Here is a 15,828-nt window from a genome sequence, read left to right on the forward strand (position 1 = left end):
AACAAACACAAACGAAATTCCACTACTGTTTTTGAGAATTTACAACATAATATCACTGCTTTGAAATGTGATTTGCAGATGTATACCTTAGGTATACAAAAAGCAGTAAGGATAGTTTTTTTAATGATTATACTCATTTTTAATCTCCCTGGCTTGATTTTCTACTGATTTTTATTACTGACCAGAACAAAAGTACACGGCTCTGTTCTTCACACAGGGTATTGATGAATGCTACTTTTTATATATTGATAGTTACTTTTTGGAGAAATTGTCCCCCAAAAAGAGGTTATTAAAAATAAGTTATAAATTAAATTCAGGAAATTTGTAAACTAAGACATCAAGATAAAAATTTACTGCATAATTGCTTTCTCCACCTCCTCCTGTCATTCTCTTTTTATACTATCCCATTGATTTACCTTAAACAGTTATCTATATAAAGTATATCAATTCTTAATAAAGACAGCCAATTTTCAAGTAATTACATAAATACAGACAGGTGTTTGACAAGATAATTATAATAAAAGTACTTGAAAAAGCTAGGTTTATTAACTGATTGTTTATAGATGATTAATATGCATTCTTACTAACATAGCCAAGAAAGATGCAAAATTTACTCACCTATAGACAAGACCATGAAATGTGTCAGAGCTTAATAGGCCCACATTGGCTATGTTTGGGTCATATCTAAAAATTATACTTCAGGTCCTAACAGAAAGTTAATTTCCATATCCTCTCATTAGTATTAGTCTTGCTTGTATACCTTCTCTTAATTCAATTGTGAGGAAAAAACGCCACTTAAAACCAATATATGTAAAGCTAACGACCCTCATTATTCTCCCTGATTCTCTCCATATATGCCTCACTAAAGCAGCCCAACAGGTTCTACCTTTTCACAAACATGTCCCCAAAGAGCCAAATTCCATATGAGGGTTACAAACGTGTACAGGAAAAAAAAAAAAAGAATGCCAGAGGGTATATAAAACTTTCTTGGTCCCACTGAGCAATAGACCAATTCACTGAATTACCATCAGATGGAAGATGGTATGATCTTCCATCAATGAACTATGGTCCAAAATCACTGAATTTCACCATTGTGATGCTTCTGACTCACTATGATAGTAAACTGTCATTAGAATGGTTTTTGGAATTTCCACGAAATTGGCCTTGAGAACATAATTACATAAACAAATAAATGCAGCATTGTTATGATCCAATTTCTCATTTACATGCATTTCATCTCTCAGGAAGTTATAAATGAAAGTTAACAAATTGGTGGGTATCTGACCAAATCCAGATGACATTTTTGTTTGTTAAGTCTCAACATCTTTAAAATTTTTGAGTCCATTGCCAACATTTAAAATCATTTATGTCATTTATGCCATTTACATGTAATTTATCAAGAAATTAGAAGAATGAGCCTCACTGGGCCTAAAATATCACTGGCACCAGTAAGCTGGTGCTGAGTGGTGGCTACCTCCTTCAGACCTCTCCTGACTTTCAAATTATCACAGTTCCCAGAACACCCTAGTTTCTTCTATCTAGAGACCACTTCACTCCTTCTTGTCTGACACCTAAGGACCTTTGGATTTATGGGTGGTGATATAGAAAGTAAGGTAAAAATGTCAACAAACAAAATAAACAAGGGTGAATAGAGTCATGTGCCACATAACAGCATTTTGGTGTACAATGCATAGCACATTCAACAGGGATCACATAAGATTATAATACTGTATTTTAGTGTACCTTTTCCATGTTTAGGTATACAATCTTTACCATTGTATTACAATCGCTTACACTATTCAGTACAGTAAATTTTTTTTTTTTTTTTTTTTTTTTTTTGCGACCAAATCTTGCTCTGTTGCCCAGGCTGGAGTGCAGTGGCACAATCTTGGCTCACTGCAACCTACACGTCCCGCATTCAAGCAATTCTCCTGCCTCAGCCTCCTGAGTAGCTACGATTACAGGAACGCGCCACCACATCCAGCTAATTTTTTATATTTTTGGTAGAGATAGGGTTTCACCATGGTTGCCAGGCTGGTCTCGAACTCCTGACCTGATCCGCCCGCTTCAGCCTCCCAAAGTGGTGGGATTACAGGTGTGAGCCACTGTGCTCAGCCTAGTACAGTAATGTTTTGTACAGGTTTGTAGACTAGGAGCCACAGACTATACCATATACAGGCTACATGATAGCCTAGGTGTGTAGTGGGCTATTCCTAGGTGTGTAGTGGGCTATTCCTATTCTAGGTTTGTGTAAGTACAAACTGTGATGTCTGCACAATGATAAAGTCACCCAAGGATGCATTTCTCAGAATGCATCCCTGTTGTTAATCTGTAGGCTGTGTAATGGCCTGTTTTTTTCTCTCTGGTCCTCTCAATCATAGGGAACCAAGTTCAATCAACTCTTAATGAACTTTCATGGCCTGGCAGTGCTTCAAGTTATTGCTGAGGACAGACCATTATAATTGTGGAATGGCATAATCTTACTGAAATATCACTCCAAAACTTAGCAACATCATGTTGATTTGCTTGAAGGAATTCTGTAAACCATCTGATGGAACGTTTGCTGCCTTTATTCTCAGTTTCATCCCGTTCGAAACGCTCATTATGCTTGTTCACGGAGTAGTTTGTCAGATGCATGTATAACTGGGTCTGTAACAAGTAAGAACCAAAGTGGTTACCACCTATGACATCCTAGAACTGCAAAGTTTCAGAGGAAAAATAGACACTCAAAGACTAAAAAAAGTTTTAAAGTTTAAACTATATAGATGAACAATTTCATGATTATTTAGATAATATCCCAATTAAATGGAATGGCACATTTCCCTTAAAAGGGTTGAGAATGTAATCATCTACAGAGTTACTTTACATATTATTCAAAATATGTCTACCATTAAAAAGTATCAAATTAATAAGAATATAGAGTAATTAAAATGTGAAACTACATATTGCTAAGCAAGAAAAATGATCTGAGTTTGTTCTTGTTAATTTGTTTGTGTTTAATGTTTTTGTCTCTGAGAGTTTTCACTCAAATCTGTTTTGGGAAAGGAATTTTCTGAGAGAGCATTCTATGTCTTTTTCAAGAAAAATAAAAAATGAAAACTCAAGTAAATCACATAATGAGGCAGGACTACCAAACACAACCTCTGCACACCCATACCGACTAGGAGGCCCCTTTAACTTGGTACCAGAGTGCACTTACAGTCAGCAGACAGAATGTACCACATAATACTGTGCGAGTGTCCAGTACAGTATCGTGCTCCATACTGGAGCTCTACGTTTTTGTCTTGTTATAATCTTACATTTGTTGATACTATTTTCCTTAAATTGAAAAAGAATTCAAAATTTAAAACTCCTCACAGTTGTCAATTAATATATATCTAATGGCTTTTTATCCAGCTAGCACAAGCATTCATAAAAATCTATCTTTAATTCCTACCCTCCTCATGATCCTAAAGATTACTTTAGATAGCAAAGTTACATCACAATTAAAATATACTTCATTCACGTGATTATTATTTTGATTTGTTAATAGCCAGCTATATTCATGTCATATTTTATTTTTGCTGCAGTTCCTTAGGCCTATGGTATTGAAATCTTTGAAGCAAGAAGGCAGAAATGATCATTTGAGTACATGTTGTTTATTAATCCATGTGTCTACCACTAATTAAGAATTTATTTTTTTCATTCATTAAACAATATTTAAGGAACACCTACTATCTGCAGCAGTCTCTGCTGGGCACTGTGGATACAAAGACAACAAAATAAACAACAGTCTCTATCCTTAGAAACAGGAAAAGCTTTAAATTAAATGATACTTAAAAGAAAAAGCATAAATCTTATGCTCACCTAATTTTAAGTGCTTAATTTAAAGAAAAAGGAAATTAATCAAGCCGTAGCACTTCTACTTTCCAAAATACAAATTTTCTTAACTTCTTTTTTTTTTTTTTTTTTGAGACGGAGTCTTGCTCTGCCGCCCAGGCTGGAATGCCGTGGCCGGATCTCAGCTCACTGCAAGCTCCGCCTCCCGGGTTCACGCCATTCTCCTGCCTCAGCCTCCCGAGTAGCTGGGACTACAGGCGCCCGCCACCTCGCCAGGCTAATTTTTTTGTATTTTTTAGTAGAGACGGGGTTTCACCGTGTTAGCCAGGATGGTCTCGATCTCCTGACCTCGTGATCCGCCCGTCTCGGCCTCCCAAAGTGCTGGGATTACAGGCTTGAGCCACCGCGCCCGGCCAAATTTTCTTAACTTCTAAAAAGAGGTTTAGAAAATAATCTTGTAAGGAAGTCTGTATTTGGCAAGAATTTCTTAAAATTAATAATACTAACAACAACACTAGCTATTCTAGTGAAAAATTAAGTAAGGAAACTTTGCATTTTCCTTAAACAGTATCTTTGTAAATGGACTGGAAATTCCACAACTTCACATTTACCTTGACAAAAATAGGCATCTAAGCAGTTCACTGCCAGTTAGTCATTTGCAAGAAATAGAACCAAAAGCAGCTATGAACCATATAGCAATCTGCAAGGATTGGCCAACCACTACATTGGTAGCAAGAACAGAATGTTTATTATATTTCAATGTTTGAAATTCTGTCTTATAATCTGCTTATATGTAGTTGATGAACATTTAATTCTTATAGAAATAATACATACATAAAATACATGCTCAATATAAAATACATGCTCACTATTTTAAAAATTTGAAATAGGAAGAAGGAAAAAATATGTAGTAAGCTGCCATCCAGAAACAACCAATGAGAGCACTTTGGTTTAATTTTTCTAGTGTTTTTTTCTAAACTTACCTTTTACATAACCGTGATCTCACTTTACAGACACTTCTATATTTCACTTTTTAATATTTTCGTCTCAACCTAGAAATTCAATCACGAAATTCTAGAGATCTATGAGTGATATAGACATTTATGTAGGAGAACATCTTTTTTCTATATATGTAAAAACTAAAGCCAGGAACTTATGTGATTCAAAAGCACATAGCAAAATGAGACCTAGAGGCCACACTTCCTTTCTCTCAATCTCTCATTGAGATTAATCCCACTGGATTTAAGCTAATTGTATACACATAGGACATTAGAATAAAGCACTTTATCATCCAAAAGAGCTTCCAAGTCTTATTCTTTCCAATACTATCAAAAGATCACTCCCACCTTACATATATATATATATAATCCACTCTTACCTATGCCAATTATTTAAAGTATAATCTATGTATTGACAAGCCTCAAATTATGTTTGTAGTTCAGAAATGTCTTTCGAACTTCAAACTTATACTGTATAATCAAATGCCTACAGAACAGATCCATTTGGAGGTCACACAGGCCTTTAAACTGAATACATCCATTTTCCACAAAACCTTTAATAGTTCCTGTATTCCCTTATCACCATTCCCTAATACACCATCCATCAGATGTCAGAAATCTGAGTTTTATTCTTGATTTCTCTTTCCCTTTCTCTCATTCCACAAATCCAACCTGTGACCATATTATATCAACGTTATCCATGTTATCTTAAATATATCTCAAATCCATGCTCTTATTCTTGGTCCGGACCCACTGCTACTATTTCAATTTAAGTCCTTTTTCCTTCCATATGTGGTCAGACTAGAATACTTTACATGTTATTCAAAATATATGTAACTTCTTGTCTCTCTGACTCTAATCATTTCCATCCATCTCCACCCCCATCTCACATTCCAGACCAGGGGACATTCCTTCTTTTGTTTGTGTAAAACCTTTCAATCCTTCCTTTTATCTTAAGTTAAATTCTAAAATCCTAGACAAGGCCTACAAAGCCTTAAGGGATCTGGCTTCTAGGACTCACCATCCTCATCTCTGAACAGTCACTCCTTCTTATTCTATACTTTAGCCAAACTGACCTTGTCTGCTTTCTCCAGACATGTCATACTCTGTCTTACCTCTGAGCCATTCTTTTGCCTGGAGCTCCATCCAACCCTACCCTGCACCCGAACCTGGCTAACTCCTCATTATTCAGATTTCAATTTATAAAACACTCCCTCTCTAACCTTTATTTCCAACTGGGTTATGTGCCCCTGCTACGCACTGCCATAGCACCTTCAGTTTCTTACACCATCACACTTACCATCAGATATTATAATTGCTTATTTTATTTTCTGCCTCCCCACTAAACTGTTGCTTCTGTGAGGTCAAGCACTGTATCTGTCTGGTCACTGTTTTTTTTAAGAACTAGCACAATGCCCAAAATGTGGTAGAGTTCAAACATTACTTGGTGATTGGCTTTATCTAGACCTTATAACCTTTAATAATGTTTCTTTCTTTTAACTTCTTTTCCTATGAAAGGTTTGACAGTTTCCTTATTCTTCCTTTGCCAGGTTTACAACATTTTTCATTTTAGTGAACATAGTACCATTTATGATCAGCCATTATTTAATGTTGAAAAAATGACCACATTTAATGGAGTTAATTGTGTGCATAATATTAGGGGAGAACAGTAACCAGGTCTTTGACAAGTTGGAAAACAACTAATTGTAATTTTAACTATAGTTAGTTACATCCAAAAATAGGTTTAGAGGTTAACTAAAGTTTAAGTATGCATAATAAATTATAATTTAACTTTTATAAGCTACAAATTACAGTTTTTATTTTCATGATAAATTATAGCTATAACTTTTATAAATATGTTAGGGCTGCACAAAAAAGTCTTAATTGAAAAATATCTACACAAAGCTCCATTTAACAGGCTTTAAAATGCACACTGAAACTGCTCATTTGTCTCAACCTCACATTAGTCAATGTAAGTTGATAGCCTTACTTCTCTTTTATTGCAACAGAAATTAATAACTACTTTCTGATAACTTTCGCTTTTCCATTTCATATACTTTCTCCCACGTTCAACATGTTCACACCCTACGTGTTATACAAAGCCTGCTCAAATGCCACCTCCTCCATGAGAAGCTGAACACAAACTGCCCCAACACAGCTCCAAAACACTTAATCTGTACTTCTCCACTGCATACTAGTATCATTATTATACTGAATCAAGAATCATTGCATATTAGTATCATTTATAATATAGTCATTTCTATACAGGGCCACTGCACACAGATGTTTGCTTTGAAATCCAGCCTTGTGCTCACAGCACAAGGTACACAGCACAGAGAGGGTACTTTTTCCCAGTTAGCCTTCAATTAGCAGATACCTTTATTTTCTAATGTCCACAAAGCTGCTTGTAAGTTAAAAGCAATCTTACTTATGCACACAATTCTTCTAGACCACAAAACCCGAGAGGAGGAACTTTCATTCATACAATCTACATGCCTAATGGAAGCTTTAAAAAGTATATGTTGAACATCCATTTATTCTAGGTCAATTTGAGAAAGGGAGTTTATTAATCTATTACGAAAGCTCTAAGCATTTCCCTTTACAAGTGCAGAGAAAGGGTAAAGTAATATATTTTATAGGAAAAAAGTTGAATGAAAACGTAAGTTCTGTCTGGTATCACTTACCAAATTGGACTCATTAGGTGGAATGTACTTCTCTGTACCCATTCGCACAAGTCCATCATGATAGAGAAATATTTTTAGTGGATCACACGATGTAACCAGAATATAAATTCGTAAGTCAAACTTGTAACCTTCCATTAGGAAAGGCTTTTCAATGTATTCTTGAACAATCAAATGATCTGAGATGGAAGTTTGTCACCATTTCTTATCAAAGAAATCCTATGTTTAAAGAAAAAAATTAAAAGAATGATTTGACATAGAGCAAGATGTTTAAAAAGTTACAGATATACTCAAGTGGAAAATAGTGGAGTAAGGGACTCCAAAAGTCTGTCCCTCCACAAAAGCAATGAAGAGCAAAAGAAATCATAGGAATCAACTTTTTGTAATCCCACAAACTAAGCAAAGGCTTGCAGCAAATGGAATACTTAACTAAGAAAAAAACAGCTGGATCTGTGCCAAAGAGCTTTGTAACACTTTAACTTAATCTAGTCCCATCATCCACTCACAGCTCAGCGGCAGCCTTGAACAGCCTCATTTTCAATACCAGTACCGGTTCTGGACTGGGTAGAATGGGCTATTCTTATGGTTGGTTGTTTTGACCTGTCTGGTGGCTTCCTGGAGGACCTCAAAGGGCTTGCTTTCATCTTGCCTAACTTGGAACTTTACCAGTGCTGAGGCAACTACTTTCAGAGACAATTGTTGGAAACATTTACTGTTTACGTTGTCGAGGGCAACAGGTGGGCAGACAACAGACCAATTAAAAAGACTGGGAGGAAGGGCTGAGCAATGAGAATCTTTGAAACTTTGAAAAGCTCTGACATATTCCCGGGAATCTAGATGACGAGTTACATGCCCGAGGTTAGCAGCATGCTCAAGAAAGACCTGAGAAGGCCCTAAGCTGTCCCTTCTGGCTAACCATCAGATTCTGTACAAGCAGGAAATTAAGGCTAAGGCAGAGTTGTAAATTATTTGTTTGCATGCTGAAGGCACGTCCCAGCAATCACACACACAGTCATCTACAAAAATTGAGGGCTTTTTTGTTGTTTGTTTTGCTCTGTTTAAGGAAATCTCTGTCCAATTATTAGCTGACCACTGAGCTAACAGAACAGGAACTTCAGTGGCCATACACAGCAAAGAACACAGACTACAACTACTACAATGAGCTGCAACAACAAATTAGGTAGAAGGCGAGAGTCTGATTTCTAGAATTGCTATAGCATAATACTCAAAATGTTCAGTTTTCAACAAAATATTATGAGGCATGCAAAGGAAAAAGAAGGTATGGCCCATATACAGGGAAACTATCAATTAATAGAAACTGTCACGAGGAAGCCCAGACATTGGGCTTACTGGATAATCAACTATTTAAAATTTATTCAAAGAGCTAACAGAAACTATGTACGAAGAACTGAAATAAACTATGAGAACAGTGTCTCACTAAATAGGGAATATTAGTACTGATAAAAAATTAAGGAAAAATAAAGGAACTAAACAGAAATTTTAGAGTTGAGAAGTATAATAACTGAGATAAAGAAATTCACTAAAGGAGATAAACAGTATACTTGACAAGGCATAAAGAGAATCAGAAAACTTGAGGATAAGCCAACTGACATTATCTAGTCTGAGGAACAGAAAGAAAAAAGAAGAAAAATGAAGAGAGCCTACAAAATCTGTGAAATACCATCAAGCACAGCAACACACACAATAGGAGTATCAGAAGGAGAAAAGACAAAGAAAAAAAATTCAAAGAATATTTGAAGAAATACTGGCAAAAAACTTCCCAATTTGATAAAAACATTAATCTACACATCCAAAAAGCTCAATTACCTCCAAGTAGGATAAACTCAAAGAGATCCATATCAAGATACACTATAATCAAATTGTCAAAGAACACCAGAAAGGTGACTACTCAGGTAAATACGAAAGTTCTGGCTGGGCATGGTGGCTCACACCTGTAATCCCAGCACTTTGGGAGGCTGACGCACGTAGATCACCTGAGGTCAGGAGTTCGAGACCAGCCTGGCCAACATGGAGAAACCCCATCTCCACTAAAAATACAAAAATTTGCCAGCCATGGTGGCATACGTCTGTAATCCCAGCTGCTCAAGAGGCTGGGGAAGGAGAATCACTTGAACCTGGGAGGCAGAGGTTGCAGTGAGCCAAGATCACACCACTGCACTCCAGCCTGGGTGACTGAGTGACAGAGTGAGACTCCATATCAAAAAACAAAAAAGTCTCTCTTATTGTAGTTTTGGTTTTTAACTCCTCATTTTTCCTAATGAATTAAAAGACAACTGCTTAAAACAATAGTTATAAATCTATGCCCATAACTATTGGCAGAGATATAATTTGTGACAATAACAACATAAAGGGAGTAAATCTATACAGGAACAAAGTTTTTATACACTACTGAAACTAAGTTGGCATTAATATAGACTGGACTGTTATAAATTAAGATGATAATGGTAATTCCAGGGTAATCATTTTTTAAAACTCAACAATACATAGTAAAAGAAATGACAAGGGAATTAAAATGGTACAGAAGAAAATATCTACTTAACACAAAACAGGACAATACAGAGAAATTGAGGAACAAAAACTACAAGATACATAAATCAAGTGGCAAAATGGCCTAAGTAATATTTCTTTTTCAGTAATTACATTAAATGTAAATAGATTAACTCTCCAATAAAAGGCAGAGCTTAGTAGAATGAATTTTTAAAAAACATGGTCCACCAACATGCTGTCTACAAGAGACACCCTTTAAAGTCAAAGACTCAAATAGATTGAAAGTGAAAGGATGGAAAAGATATTGCAATAAAACAGTAACCTGGAGTGGCAAAATTGTTATAAGAGACAAAGAATCACATTATATACTGATTTTTTAAAAGTCAATTCCTCAAGAATATGTAACAATTAGAAACATTTATGTGCCTAATAACAGAGCTCCAAAATACATGAAGCAAACACTGGTAGAACTGAAGGGAGAAATACTTCACCAATATCAGCTGGATTCTTCAATACTCCACCTTCAATAATGGACAAAATAACTAGACAGAAGATTAGCAAGGAAACAGATACAATTCAATAGATGAGAGGGGTGTTCTTTACCTAGGTACTACTGCATTACATGAGATAAACCCTGGGAACACATAATGCCCTTTCAGTTATCTGCTTTTCCAGCTATTTGTTTATATTGCCATCAAAATAAATTGAAAGATTATTATTTATGTTTTAATATCAAATATAAGTATATAAATATAGATATTTTAATATTAAATTTTTAACATTAAAATTGAGAAAAATGTGAAAAATCAATTCTTTACCACCAGAAACATTCCTTTAATGCTAACACAGAGACAGCCAACTCAGCATTAAGCAATTGGTATAAAATTCCCATTAATACTATTAGTTAAAAATTACCAAAGCACATTTGCAAGTAATTTATGATTGGATTATTAAGTTATGATTAAAAGTTAAAAGAAAAATTTTGAACAACAATTTACCTGGTAGCTATATTTCCAAATATCTTTTTTCCTATAGCATTTTAAATTAAAATGACTCAAGTGTATTTTTTTTTTTTTTTTTTTGACAGAATTCCGCACTGTCGCCCAGGCTGGAGTGCAGTAACCTGGAGCGCGATCTTGGCTCACTGCAAGCTCTGCCTCCCAGGTTCACACCATTCTCCTACCTCAGACTCCTGAGTAGCTGGGACTACAGGCGCCCGCCACCACACCTGGCTAATTTTTTGTATTTTTAGTAGAGACGGGATTTCACCAGCCAGGATGATCTCAGTCTCCTGACCTCGTGATCCACCTACCTCGGCCTCCCAAAGTACTGGGATTACAGGCATAAGCCACCGTGCCCTGCCAAGTGTATTTTATTAAAAGCAGCCTCAGCCACATTTTCTTCGAAAAAGTACATTGCAGAAAACTAACATAAGCAAAAGGAAACAAGAATATTACTTGCACATTCTATTCTCAGTTAACATGTCTAGTTCTTGGAACTTCAGTTTAAAATGTGTTCCACTCATTTTTAATCCAATTACCATGGCTACATAAAGAAAAAACTTATTTAAAAGCAAAGAAGATACATATTTTCCTTCACGATTTCTAGCTATGAAAAGAATAACTCCCTTTTCATTTCTTTCTCCAAGTCAGTTGTAGCTCTACTGTAGCAACTGATTTTACTCTCCAAGCCTATTGAAATGATTATAAATGTGAGTTTTATGTTTTAGAAAAAAACACAAAATAGCTTTTTCCCCTTATATTTTGTTATCTCCTATTAAAGCCTCACAACCTGTTGATTAAATTTTTTAATTGAATTACTGAAGCCTGTGGGAGAATTTAAAAGACTAGAGATCATTAAATATTTGGTTCCAAAAATGCAATAGTTAGAAACTTATTTCATTATTTTTTCATGTTGGTACTCAACCATGAGTAATTATGCACATTTATTCTCCCTATTCCCAAATTTTTTTTTTATATATTCCAAATAAAAGCAAACCTACCCATGACCCATTGCACCATTAGCTGGTTTCACTATAAAAGTTTTCTGCTTCCGTTTTTTCTTCAATTCTTTCACATAATTTTGGAATTGAGTATATTCAGCAGGGAAGATCCATGTTCGAGGAACGAAGGTATAATCCAGAGGCCGAGACTTGATCATTCTGTAAATCAGAGATAATAGGAAAAATAATTTCTATTCAAACTTGCATATATTTTCCTTCTCTGGGCTACTGATATTTGCCACAAAGATTTAAATTTTCTCCATTCCTTCATTTACTTATTCATTGATTCATTCATTCAACAAATGTCTATTGAGCACCTATTAAGTGTTAGACACTATTCTGAACCATGGATACATCAGTGGAAAAAAAAAAAAAACTTGCCCTAATATGTACTAATTTACATATTAGTACATCAAACTTTTTTTTAGAGTACACACTATTTGCTAGGTACTGGGGATAGTAAGATAAGTGAGTATCATCTCTGCTCCCAAGGAATATATAGATAGGCTATTAATATTAAACAGTGTGATAGGTACACTAAAGGCATATAAGGCAAGGTAACATGTAGAAGGAGTCAGTAACTGTGCCTCAGGGATGGGAGTAGGGAGTAGGGAATTGTTCAGGCAAATACTATTTATATTGCTTCTTTACAAATAATTTTGAGTCTCTGGGTCACCATAGGGAACAGTTTTTGATTACCTTTTATACTATCACTTTTTAGAGTCAGAAAGTTTACTAAATCTCTGTGAATAATCTTCTTTTAAAAAAAATTCTCAGTTTATCACTCAACTTTCTTAAACTTAAAAAAAAAGGCAAAAAACCCTAGCCAACAGGAATATAAACTGCATAAAAATTTTTCAGTTTATTAAGTAAAAGACTGGGGTACTTATTATCAGCTTTTCCATGAAAGTAGATTGCTCTTCTAAATATTGGTTGCAGAGATAAATATCTGTGCATGTATATCCCTGGGTGAGCATATATACATGTGTCTTTGAGTAAGTGTGTGCATACATGTACCTAGTACAATCCCTGGCACACAGTAAATGCTCAATCACCAATATGAAAACACACAGAAACACACACACACACACACACACACACACACACATACACACACACACACGGCCTATAAGGCAACGAATTAGTTCCTGCAAAATTTAACTGAAAATAAACAAGTATCTCTTAGATGACATATACAGATAACTCTTACATTTAAACGAAAAACTCTGTTACTAAAGAGGCAGCAAGTTGCAGTAAAGAGGCCTGAGATTCTGGAGACTGATTCTTACCCACCTCTGCTATTAACAATTTGCTTGAGTTTATGCAAGATATTCATTTATCTGACCCTCATTTACCTCCTCTGCAAAGTGGAAGGCTAGAACCAGAGACATTCTAAGACCTTTCTAGCTCTAAAATTCTAATTCTAATAAAATTCTATCATTTCAAATCAATGTAACCTTGAGAAAGATACCACTACAGTATTCATATTATAAATTTTGAACAGGTCTTCTCCATTACAAGAAAATAAAGATTACTTGGTCATATTTCTTGCTAAGAAATCCTTCCTACAGATCTCCCCCATTCCTGGAAAATGGTTGATCCTCTGGAAAATAAAAAGGTAAATATTAATATTCTCAGCAAATTAATTATATTCACGTATATGACAATGCAATATCCATCCTTTGAGTTTTGTTTTAATAAACTGCCAATTATTAATCTAAAAGATTTAACATTAAATGACCTATAGTGAATTTGTAGAATTAAAGAGTATGGTAATCAGAGAATAAAACTACAAAATTTTAAAGAAATCACAAAAGAATATTTACATAGATAGTAAAATTATAATTTTCTAGGTTGAATAGTGATAATATCCAAATTACTTTTGTTATTCTAGATTCACCATATTCACAGACATAAGCACTGGTAAAAATGACTTATTTGCTCACTACAGTCAATTTTATATTACATTCTAAACTAATAAATGAAGAAAGTCTATACAAACTGTCAATTCTCTAGAATCCTTACATTCAGCTTTTTAGTTTGAGGTCTATTTTCTTCTGAACATTGTATTATGTTCTAAAAATAAAAGAATGAAACCAGATTACATATAGCTGACCTCACAAGGTATTTCTGCATTCTGGTCTCCCTATGCAATCTATTCTACAACTTTAAGTGCAATGTAAAGTACCATCTTAGGAAAAGGGTATTTTTTTGGTTGTTATTGCTTGTTTTTTGAGATGGAGTCTTGCTCTGTTCACCAGGCTGTAGTGCAGTGGCCCGATCTCAGCTCACTGCAGCCTCCACCTCCCGGGTTTGAGCGATTCTCCTGCTTCAGCCTCCCGAGTAGCTGGGACTACAGGTGGCGCCACCACGCCCAGCTAATTTTTCTATTTTTAGTAGAGACGGGGTTTCACTATGGTGGCCAGGAAGGTCTCGATCTCTTGACCTCGTGATCCACCCGCCTTGGCCTCCCAAAGTGCTGGGATTACAGGCGTCAGCCACCGCGCCCGGCCAGAAGAGGTTTTCTCTATTGATTCTTCCCTAAAGATAGAAAGAGGTTAAAACTTAAGTCTGCAAAAGTTGCAGGCTTCATGCAAAGTGTCAATACAACTGGATAGAAACAAAACAGGCTATTCAGGTGAGTTAGAATTGAAATTTAATAAGGTAACAGATTAAGAACCTATCTAAAAACAATTATGGTGGAATCCATATAACTTTCCTCATACGACTAACTGGTCATGATTAATTTCCTACCTGATAATTTTGCAGCTCTGATATCTTCTCCTGCTGAACAGCAGAATCACACCATATAAGATTACTTGTTTCATCCTCATCTGGAGTTTTCATAAATCCCATTTCATCTATTACTAAACGAACTGCAAGTAAACAGTTAAGTTAAACCAAAATTAAAATACTTCTGAAATATATTCATTGCAAAGACATTTTTCTATATAAATTTTAGTTCACAGTATTTCATTTAAAAAATATTAGTTACAGCATAACCTCATTTTTAGTCACAACAGTTTTATCTAGGGCCAAATTACACTCAGTACTAACTGAGAACTGTTTTTCGGTTGCACACAAATCCTTCCTTCTGATCTTCTCAGGTTTAACAGGTACACAAAACTGCCAAAGGGTTTAGTGATTATTTATGGCACAAGGAAAACACACACAGCTGAGACAATACCTCTACTCAGGAAAATGTACTTTTTATAGCTTTTTTACGACCTTAGGTTAGGTACAAAAGAGCAAAGGTAAAAATATCCCCTGATCATCAAACCTATGCCATACTTTCCACCTCCCTACTTCAAATTATTTTTAGAGCTTAAAATCAACTCATCTGTGTTTACTTAGGACATGAAATAATAAAGCAATATTCACAGGAGAGATTTGGATTTGGTTCTCCACTGCTCCCAACCCTCTAAGCCTACTGAAAACGTTTATGCTCAGAGGAACATTTCCTTTTTAGTACAAACTATTCATGTGTTCCTCTCCGATCTAGATTTTACAATTAACATATTGGCATTTTTCTTCCATTGAATTTCAAGTGTGGAATAAAGATAAGTAGAAGACTTTGGGTAATTTGTGGTTTCCAACAGAATCCTGAGTCTTAACAGAATGGTGTAGTCCCAGGTGACAGTGTACAATCACAAGAGTTGGGGAAAGGAACATTCCTCTCTGTCACAGACCACCATGCAGCTTTGGCATCCTGAGGACTCAGCAGCTGCTGTGCCACCTACAGCTCATGTAGAGAGCAAGGGCAATAGCATCACAGACTAGGAGACTTCCTTACCTGGCTCACAAGCAAAAACAATAATAA

General features: G+C 35.4%; 1 protein-coding gene across 1 annotated transcript in view; it reads right to left on the bottom strand.

The window, feature by feature from the left end:
• The window catches only part of TTLL7 (tubulin tyrosine ligase like 7), a 135,310-nt gene that overhangs the window by 67,882 nt on the left and 51,600 nt on the right, over positions 1–15,828 (bottom strand). The window contains 6 exon segments of the mRNA XM_033225406.1: positions 2,485–2,649; positions 7,502–7,680; positions 7,683–7,717; positions 12,009–12,167; positions 13,544–13,611; positions 14,763–14,884. Of these exon segments, the coding sequence (XP_033081297.1) occupies positions 2,485–2,649; positions 7,502–7,680; positions 7,683–7,717; positions 12,009–12,167; positions 13,544–13,611; positions 14,763–14,884 (728 nt within the window).

This window comes from Trachypithecus francoisi, unplaced genomic scaffold (assembly GCF_009764315.1).
Source record: "Trachypithecus francoisi isolate TF-2019V2 unplaced genomic scaffold, Tfra_2.0 Lachesis_group12, whole genome shotgun sequence".
NCBI classification, from domain to species: domain Eukaryota; kingdom Metazoa; phylum Chordata; class Mammalia; order Primates; family Cercopithecidae; genus Trachypithecus; species Trachypithecus francoisi.